Below are 18,596 nucleotides of genomic sequence, written 5' to 3'. Positions count from 1 at the left end.
TTCCACCCCCCAAAAAATTAGCAAGGTAATCAATGCTTGTGGATGTAGATTTTCATTGACCCTGGTGTTTGGATATTTGAAGTGGTAATTCAAAAGCTTGGTGAACAGCAGTCATGACCTTTACGTCTCCAAATAAATTTTTGTTGCACAGCAGTAGTAGATTGACACATTGCATTCACAATAATGAAAGACCGCAAACCATATCATTAAATTTACTATCATTATTATGAGTAAATGATTTTCATTTTGTAAATGTGAGAATTAATTACTGTGGTTAGCAATACTCTGTCTCTAAGGTGAGAGGTGATATATTTGATTTTATTTGCTTTTATTTCCACCCTGATTCTTATTTTTATGAGGGTTTTTGGGGGGGTCTATCATACTTTTCTATAAAATAATATTCTCTTATATCAACAAGGTTTTTGATGCGTGTGATTTCAAGATTTTCAATGTTTTGAGACCAACCACCAGGGGGCGACGTGAGTACGTTCACCTTCGCCGCCTCGAGCGTCAGTCGACCGGGAGCACACCTCAGGTGAGAGAGACACGACGGAAAATGTATTGATTCTAAAACTCCTCCATCATGAAGAAAGTTTTCACCGCCGAACAGATTTCAGACTGGTTCACCTCGGGGACCACGTTTGTAAACATCAAACTTACAGAAGAAGTGGCTGAAAAGAAGTTCGAGGAACCAGCGTCGAGAGAGACCAGGTGAGATTGAGGCCATGCTCAGTTAGCTTAAAGCTGGCTAACCTCATGCATCGCACCTGTCGTGTGCCAGAATTTATTTAGCCACAAACCCTGACAGGCTAACGTTTTGAAATATTACAGTAACAGTGCATAAACACGTGAGAGGATGACGGCCTGTTTTGTCTAACAGGAACTGAAGTTAGTCGTGAAGAAGTTAGGCTGCAGTGTTCAGATGGCCAGCATTTGTTTTGGCGGCTACTAGATCTGCAATGGCAGCGTGTGTGTGCGCTACAGTTAGAGAAAGTGCAATCGGCTAGCCATTGTATTCAAAATAATAATTATGTTTGATAGTGTGAATGAGGTTTATTGGTCTGAACAATCGCGCGCGAACAAACCATCCGTACCCCACGCGCCATCACGAAATGCTCACCAACCACAGGGAAAGTTAAGTTTCCAGACCTCGGAGGCGGGGTCAGGGACTGACGCTCCTCTCCCCTGATTGGTCACTTTGTGGTCACAATGAGCAGGCCACTTCTAGAATGCAAGTAAACAAGCAAATAGTGCATAAACAACATGTAACATGGAATTTGTGTGTAGACAAATGTGGCATAGATGGGTTTTTAAACTGTTGTTATTTTTCTTTATTTTCAACACTTGTTTCTATAGATTTTTATCTTGCTTACGTTGCACAGCTGGGAGTAATGAAGTTCATATGAATGCACTAAATGTATCAGCACTGGGACTAGCCATTAGCAGATTTGGAGAAAATGAAGTACAGAGGATTTGTCCCCAGTGTTCTCCTGACTAACAGTAGAAAACATCAGGTGTCGCTTACTGTCCTTGGTTGGCAACTAAATCAAAACACTCTTCGTCAGTAGTTCCAAACCTGGGCATTGGAAGCACCCAAGGGGTCACATGATGATTAACAAGATGGGAAATAAAACCAAAAAAATGCATACTACACAAATTATGTTTATTTTTAACTACTTGACAGTAGTACCTGTTTATGGCTTTAAAACTGTTGAAACAGAGAATATCAATCTTTGTTTTAACTTTCAAAACTCAAAGATATTTTCAGTCCGATGAGCTGTTGCAGGTACTTTGTTTCAATTTAAAGCCTCACAAGCGAAACAGGCTGAAACCCATTGGTCCTGGTTGTACTTGTGTTTTCACATCAAGTGCCAACATCCCTTTTAAAATACTTCCTGAACTCTACAAAGACTTACTGGGGTTTGTAATCAATACTAAGGAAAATCTCTCAAAAATATGGGATTATTGAGTACGGGCAGGCAATAAACTACGTAGTCCATGCATTTTGGTCAAAAACCTTGAAATATTGTAAACTAATTCAAATTATCAGTTGTTGTTTTCTTTTTTTAAATCTTGTCCTCCCATGCTGAGAATGTAATAACTACTTTTCCTTGTGTTAACTAGATCGTGTGAGTCAGTATGCCCTTTCAAAGTGTTGTGCTGTAAGCCCCTTTGGGCCTGAGAGATACTGGATGGTAATATGGAAGGTCCCAGTCCCAGTTGGCTGTGAATGAACTGGAGTGCCGCATGGCCCTGTCCACATATCCAGAGATTGTTGGGATCTCCTCCCTTGGACGGTCTCCACAGTTGGGGACGGTAGGTGTGACAAAGCCCTGCTTTATTTTATAGCGGCTGGTCCAAGCCTCCATTGGTGGGAGCTGTGCTGGCTGCACTGAGAGGTCGTCCTCTTCGTTCACAAAGTCTCTCAGCACCTGCTTGAAGACAGACGCCAGCTCCCAGGGCCTTATATTGTTGGTGGCAAGCACCTCACGAAACCTGTGGAAGGATGCACCAATATAGTTAATAAAAACACTTGTTGAAATTGCAAGTATTTGCATAAACACAGCATCAGAATCCCACAATTTTATTTGCTTTTTTAAATGAATTCTATATTTCACCCATAACAAAACCTGACACCTTTGTGCTCTTCCAGCTATCGAGTCTCTTAGTTCAAAAATTATAAACTAAAAGCACAGATTTGTGAAAATGGTACAAACTTTGACACATGTTTTACTAAAATGTTATTCTTTTGTAATGTGGTTATGTAAGTGCACATGAGTGACCTAGTTGTGAGTGTTATGGAAAATAAATAAGTAGGTCACAGTAGTGAGCGACCATGTAGAAGAAATCTTTAAAAAATAATGTAATGTAGTTTCTAACAGAGATGATGATGAGAGGAAAGCCCGGCAGTCAGGCTTCACCTTCCCATGTTCACACCCTCCATCGCCTGCCTCTGTGACAGTAACACATAATGGCTTTTCTTGGCAGCTCGCCCTGCTTCCCTCTCCCTCTCCCTCTGGCTCATCTCTGCTTTGCCTGCTGTCATGTCTTGTGGTGATCCAGTAGCAGCTAGCCACTGTTGACAGCATACTAATGTGAGGATGGAGCGTGGCAAGGACACACCTGTAAAGGACGGTGGCCGCGTGGATAGGTGGGATCTGGGCACACAGAAACTCTAGCTGGTACAGCTCTGATGTGGGGATAAGGGTCTGTAACCGAGGGTTCGTCTGAAACCACTGGACACCCATGGAGCTGTTGGCCAGCCTGTGCTCTCGCTCAAGTTCCCTCGCCAGTTGCTCACGGTCCTCCATATGCCACAGGAGCTCTCTGATCAACCTGCGGCTGGGGACAACCCCTGTGGTCTTGAGAGGTGCCTCTTCATCCTGAGTCTGCACTCTTGTCTCATGAGACCACTTCATCCAGCTGAACAGGGGCATGGCGTTCACAGCAGACCGTCCAGAAAACTGGAAAACCAAGAATTCTTTGTTATTCTGGACCCTGAAGAAATTTAATAGCATTTGGCCATGCTGGAATCTTGCTCAACATTAGACATTATGACAGAGAAATAGAAAAGTAATGTTGGGAAAAGCTGTAGAGGAAAATCAAATAAGGACACAATGATTCAAAATCAAGGAATTTCTGAAGAGAAAATCTTGCAGTTGTACCAAAACAGATTTTCACCTTGAAAGATTACAATGACAACATTTTTTTAGAATGCCAACCTCAATTCTTAGTGGGACTTTCTTTCTCATTTTATCCATAACGTTTTAACCCCGTTATAATTCACAATATTAAGGTCGACAGTGAAGGATGATCACCCTAAAACTAAGCTGACCTCTGGTCTCTGTCTGGATTGATTGATTGATTCAGTTCAAGTCAAACTCTGGAAAGCACAGGTGTCGCAGGTGTGTGTATTTGGCCCCCTTTTTTATTTATTTTTTCCAAGATGATGGATTCAACAGTTTCCACCTGGGATTTAGATGGAATACACAGCCTGCAGGGTCAAAGATCAGTTACACATCATAAGGTTACAAATTTCCTTCTCTGGTGTCTGATTTGATTTCTGCTCGAAAAGCTCAACAACAAACGAGTCGTCCAACATGTTCAAGACAGGACGATAACACTAACCTCTGGCTGAAAAATCAAAGGAAATATTTTTACTTACATCTGAAAACCACCGATGCTTTTGTGAGATATTCAGGAAAATGGACCAAGATGAAAACAGTCTCCTGCTTTTTTGTCCCTATGGGTCAGTCCTTGAAAACTTCATTCCTTCGGTTGCGGTTGATGTCCCTCTGTGTCAAATGCGCTTCACTTGTGTCAGAAAAAAATCCTCCACTGTCTTGACTCCTGGAAGCCTATTTTACTTTCCGTTGTAGGTATTGTCTTGTCCGTATCATCCGTCCTGCTGCTCTTGTCACGCAGACTTTTTTCCAAGAGAGTTAGTCACAGTGCTAACTGACTAAGAGCTGTCACTTCTCCTTTCCTTTTACCCCCCTCTCCTCTGTGCAGTGTGCAGCTTTTGTTGTAAGGTCAGCTGCTTTGTAGCTTGCACGAAAGGATTGCATTGGAGTGAAAGGAAGAGGGCAAGAGTGCTTCAGTGCGCACAAGCCGCATGTGTGTTGTGTTTGAGCTCCCATGTCAGAGTTTGTTCCTGCTGTTGCGATAAAATCCTCCCCTCGTGAGGAAAAAAAAAGGAGGCAGAGACAACAAGGGAATGCTCTCTAGGCTTCACTGCTGCGGGGCCTGGATGAGTTGACCCAGAGGGAAGGACGAGAGGAGACACAGGCGCAGAGATAAACAGCTGCTGGTATATTCACCCTCTGTATGAACCTAATTTGAAGTTAGCTTTTAATTATGAACTCTGTTACTCAACCTAGAGTTAGTGTTTTGATAGTGATCATAAAACTGTCTGGTTTTTCGGACAGAATGAAGTGCTACAGTATCCAGCGTGTAGCTGACATAATGACAGCTGAACAAATTGTAGTATATTCACTTTGCTACACATTGGTGCATTCAGAAGTAAAACTTACACACTGATAAAAAAAAATCCAGAATCTGGAAAGGAATTTATTAGAGCTGCTTTAACGCCCAGCCTCTATATTTAGCCCATCCTTGCCAGTACATGCAAGAACATCTTTATTTTGGTAACTGCATGTGTCTTCTCTCTTTTGCAAATTTGGCAGTTATGCTTTCTGAGATGAAGAAACTGAAGAAAGATGACACTATGTTTTAAACCAATCCATTCCAAACCAGATGAATTGAAGGAGAGAGAAGTAAACGTGTTGTCCGATATGCGCAGAATGTGAATTGATGGTTGATAATTCTGTGAAATGGTATTTTGGCATCTTTGTAAGTTATGGAGAAATTAGGCCAAAAAGGCTTAAGTCTTAAGTTCCTATACTTACTAGCTTATGTTATATCAAGTCATTATCATTTATATAGCCCAAACCCTCACTGGTTATTGTAAATTGTGCTAGATTTGACATAATTGCAGTTTATAGAGCAACTGCTTCAAATTGCTTTCATTTTCTTTTCAGGCCATCAGAGGTTCCTGATGACAGAACTCTGAAAAATGTGAACTCCGTTGGGAGCTTCCAAAAACCAGAACCTGCAGGGAGTGAGTATTAAAGTTTCTGTCGGCCTTTTCTTATCTCAAATATTATTATTCTGGTGCTTTTTAATCTGCCTCCTCAGGTGCTGCTCCTCCTCCACTCGCCAGCTACGAGTACCCCAGTTTGCCCATAACCAAAGACAGACGGGAGGTCTGTTACACCCAACCACACATTCACTCTGCTCTAGTTCTTCTTCTTTTTAAAGGGTTTTGCTGAAATCAGCAGTATGTCCCCGGGACACGAGTACGTTTTTAAGCTTTTACTGTTTGCTCAAGATGAACTCAATGTTACTTGATGCTGCTGGACAAAGCTTAACCTGAATTTCACCGGGTTAGAATTTTCTGTTGTCTAACGCGGAGTACTGTGTATGTATTTTTGGAGGCCATGCTGTCATTTAAGCTGCACTTTCTTAATGCAGATTATAAAGTCTGTACTTGTGTTTACAAATCAGCTTAGCAGATCCATCTGCTCTACAATGTCACAACTTATTTTTATTTATTTATTTGTGATATGGTACAAATGGCCAAATGGGGCTTTTTTTGTTTGTTTGTTTGTTTGTTTGTTTGTGTGTGTGTGTGTGTGTGTGTGTGTGTGTGTGTGTGTGTGTGTGTGTGTGTGTGTGTGTGTGTGTGTGTGTGTGTGTGTGTGTGTGTGTGTGTGTGTGTGTGTGTGTGTGTGTGTGTGCCTGGTTCCAGCTGATTTCCCTCATAGAAAACAACTCTGTAGTGATTATTCGAGGAGCCACAGGCAGTGGCAAGACCACCCAGCTGCCACAATATATTCTGGACCACTACAATGCGAAAAATGCCTCATGCAACATTGTGGTCACCCAACCACGCAAGATTGGGGCGACCAGTATTGCTCGGTGGGTCGCCACACAGCGGAAGTGTACCCTGGGAAGTCTGGTGGGATATCAGGTTTGTGTCACATCATCTTGAACTGTCCAGTGAAGATTTCCCCATGTATGTTTTCATTTTTTTAATATTTAAGGGAGAAAAGGGTAGAGGGGCACATGCAGACGTTATCAGTTGCATGTCTTTAACTGAGTATTGACCCGCTGTTCACCTTGATTCTGCACAAAAAGCTCTCATTGCATTTCTCTCACAGCTGAAAATGGATGTTACGCATCCTAAGATGATGCAGTGTTTTGTATGATGAGAGAGGTCTTTTTGTGGGAGATTTCCACTCAGTGAATGGAAAGTTCTTTGTCCTCGAGTTGAGTCAGCGAACCAAAAAGTATTTCCCTCAGGTCAGACACAGGATCACAAGGGATTTTATCTCAGGTCACTGGTATTTTCTCCATAACCATCCAGAAATAGGCATGTTGGCACTGCAGACATTCATTTTTAAGACACTGGAAAAAGAACAGGCCTAAAGCCATAGTAGAGGTAGTTTACTACAGCTCTCCTGTTCACTTGTCTGAGGCAGTAGAATGTCACGTTACGGATGTAAACCAACTAGGAGATGAAATTTCTTGTTTTTATGTTTAACATTGCAGGAAGAAATGCGTTGATTTGCTACTGTATATTTATTCATTTATATATCTGTACAGTGCTTTAATGCAATAAGTACTTATGATCATGGTAAGGAAACCAAAACAGACAATATGGCACAGCAGAAGGGTCGTGATAAAGGTACCTATGAGTTTGTCAGATGAAAGGCGTCTTAGATAGTGATCCTTTAGGCAAGTTACGAGTTCTAAATTCCTTTTGAAGTTGTCAAAAAGAGACAGTAGGATTCACAAGTACACGTGTCTGACAGATTTGTGAATGCAACTATAAATATTTGTACTACTGTACAGGTTGGACTGGAGAAGATGGCTACCGAGCACACCCGCCTAATCTACATGACTACAGGAGTGCTGCTGCAAAAGCTGGTTTCCGCCAAGTGCCTCACAGAGTTCTCACACATATTTGTAGATGAGGTGAACATTGTTTTAATTGTTCATGTTAAATGGTACCTAAAAATTTACATTTGTGTTTTTTGGCCGGATCACAAATATTTTTTTTTCTTATCAACACGTTGCTTATTGAATCTAATTTTTCTTCATATTATATATTTGTGAGTAAGGTGGACATATTACATTCAAGCTCATCACATTTTATTTTGCTGAACTTATCTGTTGCATTACATCTGTAATGTTTTTTGTCACCTACATTCTGTGCTGGTGCTGAGTCTGAATCTTTGCATCCTGTTTTCTAAAAAGTGATGCTTAATTATTGGGACTAGATGAAGCCATTTAACAACTCTGCCTTTGCCTCAGGTTCATGAGCGCACTGAGGAGATGGACTTCCTCTTACTGGTGTTGAGAAAACTCCTCAATTCCAACTCTCGTTATGTCAAGGTAATTACTACATCGGAGTAATTGTCCTTCTTCTGTACTCAATCAGTTGAACTCTTACTTATTATAACCTGTATTTTCTCAGATTATCCTCATGTCAGCCACCATTAACTGCAGACAGTTTGCTGAGTACTTTGGCACCCCGATTCGGGGCAAGATGAACCCAGCCTGTGTGCAGGGGGCACCCTATGCCATTGAAGAGTTCTATCTGGATGACCTCCACAAACTGTTTCCATACAGGGTAATGAAATTGTAATTATTTGCTGAAGCAGCTGTCTGTATTGCAAGACCAAACAGTTAATGTCTATGTATATATATTTATGCTTCTTCAACAGATTGACTTGCATCATCCTGACGACCCTCATATCTCAGCAGAGATCTACAATCTTGCCATCAGTCTCATCCAGAGCTTTGACGAGTCGGAGGGCAAATATTCCAGGTGAGGCCTTTGAGTCTTACCATGCTTAACTGCTAATGCAGACACGTCATTGTCAAATGTTTGTTCAGTTGTGTGTGTGTGTGTGTGTGTGTGTGTGTGTGTGTGTGTGTGTGTGTGTGTGTGTGTGTGTGTGTGTGTGTGTGTGTGTGTGTGTGTGTGTGTGTGTGTGTGTGTGTGTGTGTGTGTGTGTGTGTGTGTGTGTGTGTGTGTGTGAACAGCCAAGCTATGAAAGAAAGTGGACTGACTTCGTCAGAGAGAGGCAGCGTTCTTGTTTTTCTTCCTGGTATACATGAGATAAGCTACATGCAGGAGGCCTTGGCCAAGCTGGTCCACAAAAGGTGAGATTTTGATTTTTAGCCTTTCTAAACTAATAGATGTTGTCTGTTTCACTAATTTCCTTGTTTAAGTTATGTGCATCACTAATAATGATCTCAAAAATCCACATAGATTATTAACCTACAATATCTTTTTCAATGCTTATATTAACTATTCTGGTGAATGTACTTCCGTTGTTTAGATTGCAGGTTTATCCTCTCCACTCCACCGTGACTCTGGAGGAGCAGAACGGTGTGTTCCTGCTCCCTGTCCCTGGATACAGAAAGGTAAAAACAGTTTATTTTATTCTATTTAATTCAATTCAATTTTATTTGTGTAGCCTAAATCACAACATACATTATCTCAAGGCACTTTACATAGCGAGGTCAGGACCTCACAATATTACAGAGAAATCCAACAGTTCCCACAATGAGCAAGCACTTGGCGACTGTCGAGAAAAAACACTCCCTTTTAACAGGAAGAAATTTCTTTTCATCTTTACAGGTCATCCTTTCCACCAACATCGCAGAGAGTTCGGTGACAGTGCCAGACGTCAAATATGGTGGATTTTTTTGCCCTTGTGCTTTTGTTTTATTTTTTTATCTTATTTTTTTTACTCCTAAATTTAAGATGTTTTGTTATTACAGTGATTGACTTTTGCCTGGCCCGTCAATTGGTTTGTGACCAAGATACCAATTATCAGTGTCTGCGTCTTACATGGGCATCCAAAACCAACTGCAACCAGCGCAGGGGTATGGCAACTACTGCACAGAACTTTCACTGCAAATTTTCTTTTCACCTGTGACCTCTCTCACTTATTTCCTCTCTCTCGTCAGGTAGGGCAGGACGAGTGTCTAAAGGCTACTGTTACCGCCTTGTCACGAAAGAGTTCTGGAGAAGTGAAATCCCAGACTACATGATCCCTGAGATGCTGGTAAAGAGCGTGTTCAAAGAACAGATTTTGATTTTCTATTACTGTTTTTTGAGAACACCTCTGACAAACAATCTATGCAATATTGTTTGCCTTCCTCTCAGCTTGCCCCTTTGGCCACCATCATGCTGAAAGTGAAGCTGCTGGATATGGGAGATCCCCGCTCCGTCCTCTCGACAGCCCTTTCACCACCTAACCTTGCTGACATAGTGAGAACCATTCTCCAACTCAAAGAGGTCAGTAAAAAGACCTCAGGTTAATGACTCTCTACTCAACTATGGATGAATTTGTGGGCTGTAGTGATGACGTCATGTATTTGGGAGGTCGGCTGAGTTTAGACCTGGAGTTCTGTCACAGGAGTTTTACGTCAGCCAGTGTTAGGATTGTCAAGTTTGTTAGCTGAGTAATGTAGGGCAGTGATAATCTTGCTTTGTTCCCATCACTGATAAATTTGAGTTATGTACTTTGTTTATATATTTTAGCAAGAAAAACGCAGCAGCAGAATTTTTTGCAAAGATATTTGACGTAATGGGGGCATAATAAAAAATGCAATATCAAAACTATAGATTTGAGGTAAGGCTTAGGAGTTGATTGGTGGTATAAATATTGCCCTTGTTCTTGCCACTGGTTGTGTGTTTACTTCTGCAGATGGGCGCACTGTCTGTGAAGAGTGTCGGCAAGGATCATAATGAGGATGGTGAGCTGACATTCCTGGGTCGAGTGCTGGCCCACTTGCCTGTGGACCTGTACCTGGGGAAGATGATTGTCCTGGGCCATGTCTTTGGCTGCCTGGATGAGTGCCTCATCATAGGTCAGTCTGTCATTATATAACTGCAAAAGGCCTCAGCTACTGCAAATGCATGTGTGTCTATAGTCACTGGGGTTTGTTATTATTCAGCTGCCTCGCACTCTCCAAAGAGCTTCTTTGCCATACCATCGATGCAGCAGCTTGCTGGCCACAGGTGAGTCACATCCAGTAGCTGCAATGATTCACAGGCTGTCAGTATTGTTTTTGTGTCTTAACAATGTGGCACAGGATATTTGGAACATTGTGTTGTCATGTAACTCAATGGAATCAAGACCTTTCTATTCACTATTACGATTAAAATATCCCATCAGAGTTTTGTTGTGGCTAATGACATGCCTTGCTGTACAAAACAGATGCTCATTGTCCATACACATTGTATTTGTTTTCAGAAATACAACATGATGAAATAACCTGAAAGAAATGAACCGAGTGTGGTCATTAAAAACTACTATACCATGTCCGGCTGTTCATGCGTGGTTCCCTTGAAGTACTTGTTAACTCTAGAAGATATTTGTATGTTTCGCTAAAACAGAGCAGAAATATTTTATCTTGTGGTCATGGTGACGCCAACAAGGTCCTTGTTGCAAATTGTGACACATTTGCATCAAAACAAGTTTTTTGTATTTATCGTTTTTGTGTGCACTGACAAGTGTTTGTAATTCCAGGAGCAAGTTGGCCTTTGCCCGTGGAACACCGAGTGATTCCATAGCTTTTGTCAATGCCTTCAAGGTGTGTTCAAGTCAACCACAAGTTGTGGTGTTCAGTGGATTGACGTCTTTGCCTAATAGCTGCTCAAACCCGAGCTTCAACACTTTTCCCTGTTGTCACTCACTGTTAGGCATGGTACTCAGCCAAAAAGAATGGACAACTGAGACATCCAAAGGTGAACAAAGCATCTACCCAACATGGCTTCACCAATAGCCGATGGTCATTACCCAAACATTAAACCTTTAATTGACAATACCAATACAACACTTATTTAACAACAAGGATTCTCTTCAATAGCAACATAAACAATACATCATGACGATTCATGCATCTGTGAACAGTGTAAAAAAGAATAAAACAGAGAAATAGGTCTGCACAGTGTTGTCCACTCCACATGTTAATATTTAAACTGGTCACTTTGGGAGTTATGACCACTGCAGCACTCCTCTTTTTCATTTTCCTTTTGATATTCACAGTTCCCTCTGCTTTTGCTGCTTTCATTTCTTAGGACGAGCTCTACTGGGGAAAAGAGAATTTCATTCAGATCAAGAGGATCAGGGAGGTACAGAGACGATTCAGAGAGCTGCGTCACACAAGTTCACATTGACACATTACAGGATTCTTTCCTTTTCATCGCCCATCCTAGTCTAGCAGTGAACAACAGACATTATTCTTGCAGTTTGTTTGTGTTGAGTGACTGAAGGTCTTAGTTGTAAATATATCATCTGTATAAATCTATCATTGCTCATTAACAATTGAACAGCCAATCTAAAGCCTTTCCCTTATTGTTGCTCTAAAGGTTGCAGAGCTGTACGAGGACCTAAAGAAACGCGCGTCACAGTTCAACATCAATGTGCCGGACAGCAGTCAGCCATCAGACTACACCAGCACCCACAGGCAGAAGTTCATTCTTCAGGTTAGACTCAGTGTTGGACATGATGAGATGAACACTTGTGGACGTTTACGCACTCATTCTGGACAAGAAGGTCATGGCAGTGTTGGGCTTTGTGTCATTTCATTGATATGTTTTTTTTTTCTGAAACTGAAAGAGACTACAACGTATATCTTTGATAATCTTCAATTTTGAAATCCACACGGCATCAAAACCATACATGACAAGTAAAAAATGTTTTTGTTTTTTTTCTATTAAATATATATGTTATACGCAAATCCTTCTCCAGAAAAAACTCTGAAATTCCAGTACAGTACCACAAATGTGCACACTGTCAATTATCTCCCCGGTTCAAGTGTAGTTTTACAGTGTACACCTACAACTCCTTGGAGTGCATAAATATTCAGTTTGTTTTAGATTGCTCCCCGTCTCTGTCTTAGGTTGTCATTGCTGGTGCCTTCTACCCCAACTACTTCGTACAGGGGGAAATGGATGAAGACCTTGCCTCCCGAGAATTAAGTGGCTTCAACCCCAGAACAACAGTGATGGTATAAGATCTGATTACTGTTTGAAACCTTGTTGAGAAAGGGTTTACAGGGGTTTATAACATAAGATGTTGTCCTGTGTCCAGTTGAGGAGTCTCCCTCCATTCAGTTTCCTGTACTATAAGCAGCTGCAGTCTCTGTTCCGCCTGTGTGGACAAGTCAAAGCCATTTCCTTCGAGAGCTCCAGGTAAATGGAGGCAAATCAGACATTATACTTCACTTTGTCTATACATTATTTTATTCATAAAGGAACTTCAATTTGAACACTCATTATCTGACTGTGTGAATGTGTGTGTGCAACCAGAGCGTACGTGGAGTTCTACAGGACATCTCAAGACTCCGGAGTTCTGCCTGAGGTGTCCCTTGCACTTCTCCTGGCCCAGCAGAGGCCTTCGATGGAGCTCTCTGTTTACCACACTGAACAAATCGAAAAATGTGCTGGCAACAGACACATAATTCACATGAGATATGCACGGTATGGCTCTATTTTTATTCTATTTTTACTTTTCTGAACTTTACTTCTCTCATTATCTGAAGGGCGGGAATCTGTTTCTGCACGAATTTGAAAAAATATATCTTAAAATTGATTAATGAGGGGAAAAAAATCACAATGTTTGCCTTTGTCTTTGTACTGAGGCCTGAGACCGTCTTTTTGTAAAGTTGACCGCTGTACCACAGGCTGTACTGGTCAGTGCCCCTGCACTCAGCACTAATGTAATCTGACATCCTAGCACTCTGCATGATTTTCCACAGCAATCGCTTTTAGTCAGAGAGGGCCGGATTTGGGCAGACACAGCACCATGTTCTTCCTGCCTCCCCTAGGGAGTTGGGAGATGGGCTGACAATAGATGTCCAACACTAATACATTTTACAGATTATTCTCACTATATATTCCAACCAGGAAACTGGATTCATGCCCACATACTGACAAGCTTCGACCTTGCTAGGTGGTGACCACTACATTACTCAGTCCCAGCCACTTAGTAAAAAACAAGCTCTTCACTAATACTGATAGTTGCCTTCTTGTCTGGTAAACAGTACTTATTGCATTAGTTGTTGTGGTGAGTAGTAAACTCTGAACTAGAATCATCCTATCTTGCAATGTTAGATAAAATAATCCTGGAGCCAGGCCAATATGTAATGGGTTCCTTCTTATTCACAAAGTTTCTTGGAAATTTGTTCTGTAGTTTTTGAGTAATCCTGCTGACGAACAAGCAAACATTAATTTTAGGATTCCTCGTAAACAACTCAATAACATTGTGATGTTATGACATTCAACATCAAAGCAGCAATAAATAAGTATGAGTGCAGTGAAAATCAATGTGCACATAACAAACCTCTGTGTGCTTTTGTCTACCCAGGGTGGATGTAGACTTCCAGAGCCAGTCTGTCTCCCCCGTCGGAGTGCTGAGCAGCACTGCTGATCCAGACAAGCTACCCCCTAACCCCTTGTTTGTTGTGAACATCACCGAGGTCAGTTACATTTAATTTGGTCTTACAAAAAAGCTACAGTGGAGAAAAACTGAAAGCTTTCTGTTGGCTTTTAGACTTAACGTTCAACGAAGGTGTCTTCTCTTAACTCTGACCTCTGCTGCAGGTGGTGGATGTGGGACATTTCTGGGGGTTCCAGGCAGATGAAGCCAGCTTAGAGAAGCAGCGCCACCTGACAGCCGAGATTAACAAGCGCACACTGCATCCTGTAACTGTGTCACTCTATCCCAACCTGAGGTGCCTGGCTCCTTACTCTGAAGTCGCAGAGCCGAGCCTGTACTACCGCGCCAAGATCCTGCACATCCGCGGCAACACAGTGGAGGTGAATATTGCTCACATGCTGAAATTGGACCGACTTTTTCAACACTGGTTTTATTATGTTGGTTTACGGTATGATTCTTTAGTTAGACAATGATTTCCTGTTTGTCTTCAGACATGGGGATAAAACCGATAATCAGTGAATTAATTACAATACATTTTCCAGATCAGAGCTGTGCTTCAGAGATAAATCTGTCTAAAATCATTATGATTAACGCAAAAGAAAAGCAGAGGGGCAGAGAAAATTCTGCAGAAAATTAAGAATCTCTTTCCAGAACTAGCAGTAGTTTGTGTCTGGGTTTTTTTTTTTACTACATTTTTCTGAGGAACTCAAGGGATTATATTGAAAAGAAAGGGATAATGGCCTTCGGTTATTCATTCAGTCTAGTAACAAAAAAAAGTGAACTGAATGTTTACCACTGACATGAACAACAGAACATAGAATAATCCTGAACAGGAGTATGAGATAGGAGATGTTCACCTGATGTAACAGAGAACAATATGTTTCCTTTCACTCTGCAGGTTTTCTTCTTGGACTTTGGCAACACAGCCAACACTGCCTGCAGCAGCCTCAGAGAGCTGCCTTCTGACCTCCTGTCTCACCCTTTCCAGGTAGTTATACTCTTAAGTGGTAAACATTTTCTGGAAAGTAAATAGTCACTTACCCTGTTCCACTTCAATCTTTGAACAAACATAAACACTCAAATGCTCTGCTCGTGGTTCTCAGGCTCATGAGTTTCAAGTTTGTGGAATGCGTCCATCAGCCCAGTCCATCATCCTGGGGGACCAGTGGAGCAGCCGAGCCCGCGATCGCTTCCGCACACTGGTCAATGGCAATTCGTTCATAGTGTCACTGTACTCCATCCTCCACAATGTCATGCGTGTTGAGCTGCTCATCAACACGGAGACGACAAACACCAGCGTGGCAGACATCTTGGTGGAGGACGGACATGCTCTGAAGGTTGAAGAAAGCTTTGATTCCAAGGTGACAAAAAAGTTAGGATTGCTGACTGTAAGGCCCGATAAGATGTGTTTAGGAGAAACTTTATTGATCTTTTGGGGGGGGAAACTGCACAGATTTAGAAAAACCTGTATGAATGCTGTTTTTCTTAAGATGTCTGTGTGTGTTTGCTCCTGGCAGCAAAACAACGGGGTGCTGATGTCCCTGTACAAGGACATGGAGACGGGTATGTATGTCCCCGATGCTACCAGCAGCTGCTGGAAGGATCGCAAGAAAGAGGAGAAGGAACTCATCGATGATCTGCTCGCTCACTTTTCCAAGAACAGCCAGTCTATTTCCAAGACAAAGGCAAGATACACTGCAGCATACAGAACAGTCAAATTTAATATTTGTACCAAAAATGTAGTAATTTGAATCAATTATTGTAATCATTTATAAAGTATGTTTTCAAAACTGTGTCACAACGTGACAAATCTGAAGGATTAAAAACTTTTGTAGTGGTTGGTTTTGTCCAGGAGATGGCACCATTTCAGTGGCTCAGTGGGTGTTGACGTTCATTCAGAGGCACACCCAGTCTGTCTGGTAGAACAATGAGGCCTGGGTGACCACTGTGACCAATGGATGCATGAATACATCAGGTCATGTCTCACTTCCGCCTTTCCTCTGAAACCACAGGTCCATCTGAATGGACCAAGAAGTCCTCACATGATAAACTTCCACAGCTTGAGCAACAACGTCTACTACAAGTAAGCATTTCATTCACATACAAGATCACATTAAACCTGCAGGTTTTCACTGCTAATGAGTGTCGTTGTCCTCCAGGACAGTGTGTATCGAGAGGGACAGCATCAACTCTCTGGCCCTGAATGAAAACCCTCACTACAAACATCAGAGGATGCTGGTGGCCAGAACTGTGTCAGTCAACTCCACAGGTAGCGATGCAAGATTTTATCATAAATGTGAAATAATGACCTTGTGTAATATGACAGTACAGACACCCTCACCTCTACAGAGCTTTTTAGTCTCTTTCATGTAATTGCTTTGGTTGTAAATCATATTCATTTCTACTGTTCCCTGCAGCAGCAGCTTTGTTCTGCAGAATAACTGTGATACACCTGTTGTTCACTACCTGTCCAGCACCAAACAGCAAACGGATAAAGTTAGCAACAAGCTTGTGAACACAGGATATTCTTTCCTCAGGGTTTGGTAGAATAGTTTGTCATGTGGCCAGAAATGTGACTCAAAGAGAAAAACTGATGTTGCTCCAACTGCTGAATGTGAAGCATGTGAAACATGTTTTTCAGAACAACTTTATAAAGGCAGTATTAATGTTGCAGGTACGTGCATTCTCCTGAGAGACACCTCCCTCATGCCAGATATTCCTGGACTTCCTGCACTCGTCACCATGCTCTTCACCCCCATCATGGAGTTACGGTGAGTTGGACACAGGTTTACCTCTGCACATCTTGAAGGCGGAACAATTAAAAAAATAGATGTCAATATTTTTCAGCACTAATGAAGAGAGGACCTGCTACACCGGTGCCCTCTGTGGGTTGGGTTGGAACAGTCAAACGCAGGAGGGCATCCTACCTGAGCGAGACGTTGAGCTCACTTTTGACGTCAAGTTTGATGTTGATGACATCACCAAGGTATCAGCTGTCACCAGATGCAGAATGTTGTTGTGTCTGACAGTGGGTAGGAACCAATTCATTTTTTAGATCCGTGTCGCTCATTGGCTACATCTTAGTGACTGAATAGTGATTTGTACTGTAACTATCTATATATATATAGATTTTAACTTTTTTCATGTCATGCTCTATGACAAAAAAACACAGCTTTATAACAGCACCTCCTGTAATAAGAGGTTAAAGTCTTACTCCAAAGTTACTGACAACATAATTTATTAACAGTTAAAGAAGAAATAAGCTGTCTAAGGGTTGTTGTTTTCTATTAATGTGAAATAAAACTGTTTAACAATCAGTGTGGTAAACCTGTTGTACATGGCACAGGTGTGCTAATGATCTATAGCACTGTAACCGCAACACTTCAGTGACACTACTACATGAATGTAGCACAGTCACATGATGTAGGTTTATCTCTGTTGTTTTCTTTCTTGTTTAGATAAATGCCTTACGAGTGGCTATAAACCGTCTGGTGTGCGACGGGCCCTGTGGCACTCTGCACCTGGGGCCTGACAAGATTGGCCACCTGCAGGAGGAATGTCGGGACAGCCTCATCAGGTCACACTCTGCCTCTTCCTCCCACTGTACAGAAATGAAGCCAAAATATCCTAAATGCAGGCACTGCCATCTTGCTCCTGTGTTGTCATCAGCCGTTACTCGTGATGTCTCACCTAGTTTTTACAGCATCAAATAATTAATTAAAGCCAGTTATCAGTATAAAATAAACACTTGAACATACAACGACCTAAATCACAAATTTGGGAAATTTTTATGTAGCATGTACTCGGCAGTCCATGTCTCATCTGCTAATATTCAGGGGGCGGGTTTATAACCTATACTACAGCCAGCCACCAGGGGGTGACACAGATGTTTTGGCTTTTTGGGGAGCTGACATGTTATCCATCTTTATATAGTCATTGGTTCAAACGATGTTTGTGCTTTTATTAATCTGTTTCTACTGTGCAATATAGACTGTTCACCGACTCGCCCCCCAGGGAAGCTGTCGCTCCGCTGTACTACGAGAAACGGGGGAAATGGAACCAGGTGTGTAACATCAGTTCATCCTTCATCCACCTCTGCTGTTTCTTAGCAAATTTTAGTCCTGTGTGTTTTAAAGGGCGTGTGTTGGTGTTGCAGGTGGATCCCTCTGTGAGGATGGACATCGTGGAGTCTGGAGGTGCGAAGACGAGAGGCGTTCTCTACCAGCTACATCCGGTCACTCTGCTCAACACCTAAAAAGGCACTGGAATCCACCTTTTGTGTTGAACTGATTCTAATGTTGTAAATCCAGCAGTTGCCAGGAATTTTAATTTCATGTTCAGAGAATTTTGTTTGACATTTGTTTTATGTTTAAATTAAGCTGTAGCGTTTGGTAGCACAGTGAAATATTTAAAACCCTTTCTTTGTTGTTTAACCAGTTGGCTGCTCACATATATATATATAATGCACTGTTCAGTGATGAGATTCATCATGTACAGCCTGTTGTGACATTGTTTCAGCAGTGGGCCATTAAAAACAGTTGTTTGCAACAGATGAGGCTTGTCAGTCAG

The 18,596-nt window shown here is 41.8% G+C and overlaps 2 protein-coding genes across 2 annotated transcripts; one reads left to right on the top strand and one right to left on the bottom strand.

The window, feature by feature from the left end:
* Positions 1–489: 489 nt before the first annotated feature.
* tdrd9 (tudor domain containing 9) lies at positions 490–18,579 on the top strand. Its single transcript, XM_035611256.2, has 35 exons — positions 490–711; positions 5,541–5,620; positions 5,698–5,765; positions 6,311–6,532; positions 7,417–7,539; positions 7,879–7,959; positions 8,042–8,197; positions 8,292–8,395; positions 8,614–8,733; positions 8,913–8,997; positions 9,215–9,272; positions 9,358–9,462; positions 9,547–9,644; positions 9,746–9,877; positions 10,290–10,452; positions 10,540–10,603; positions 11,115–11,178; positions 11,288–11,332; positions 11,666–11,719; positions 11,957–12,073; positions 12,490–12,597; positions 12,681–12,781; positions 12,899–13,069; positions 13,956–14,067; positions 14,192–14,407; positions 14,926–15,015; positions 15,131–15,388; positions 15,545–15,712; positions 16,040–16,110; positions 16,187–16,296; positions 16,702–16,798; positions 16,875–17,013; positions 17,486–17,604; positions 18,018–18,090; positions 18,184–18,579. Exons 1-35 carry the CDS (start codon positions 584–586, stop codon positions 18,280–18,282), a joined length of 3,999 nt encoding a protein of 1,332 aa, XP_035467149.2. The 5' UTR covers positions 490–583; the 3' UTR covers positions 18,283–18,579.
* On the bottom strand, positions 683–4,963 carry rd3l (RD3 like). The gene is made up of 3 exons (XM_035611257.2): positions 4,166–4,963; positions 3,124–3,464; positions 683–2,496 (listed from the first exon to the last, which is right to left on the bottom strand). Exons 2-3 carry the CDS (start codon positions 3,435–3,437, stop codon positions 2,148–2,150), a joined length of 663 nt encoding a protein of 220 aa, XP_035467150.2. The 5' UTR covers positions 3,438–3,464; positions 4,166–4,963; the 3' UTR covers positions 683–2,147.
* Positions 18,580–18,596: the final 17 nt, after the last annotated feature.

Source organism: Scophthalmus maximus, chromosome 15 (assembly GCF_022379125.1).
Source record: "Scophthalmus maximus strain ysfricsl-2021 chromosome 15, ASM2237912v1, whole genome shotgun sequence".
Classification (NCBI taxonomy): Eukaryota; Metazoa; Chordata; class Actinopteri; order Pleuronectiformes; family Scophthalmidae; genus Scophthalmus; species Scophthalmus maximus.
Note: the sequence above shows the minus strand (reverse complement) of the source record. Positions and strands in the feature narration are given on the sequence as shown.

What these genes read in the sequence shown, in the direction of transcription:
- tdrd9 (XM_035611256.2), top strand. Translation starts at nt 584, where the DNA reads ATGAAGAAAGTTTTCACCGCCGAACAGATTTCAGACTGGTTCACCTCG. An exon ending in AGCAACAACGTCTACTACAA is followed by an intron (nt 16,111 to 16,186) that starts GTAAGCATTTCA and finishes GTTGTCCTCCAG; the next exon opens with GACAGTGTGTATCGAGAGGG. An exon ending in TGTCGGGACAGCCTCATCAG is followed by an intron (nt 17,605 to 18,017) that starts GTCACACTCTGC and finishes TGTGCAATATAG; the next exon opens with ACTGTTCACCGACTCGCCCC.
- rd3l (XM_035611257.2), bottom strand. Translation starts at nt 3,437, where the DNA reads ATGCCCCTGTTCAGCTGGATGAAGTGGTCTCATGAGACAAGAGTGCAG. An exon ending in GCGGCCACCGTCCTTTACAG is followed by an intron (nt 2,497 to 3,123) that starts GTGTGTCCTTGC and finishes ATCCTTCCACAG; the next exon opens with GTTTCGTGAGGTGCTTGCCA.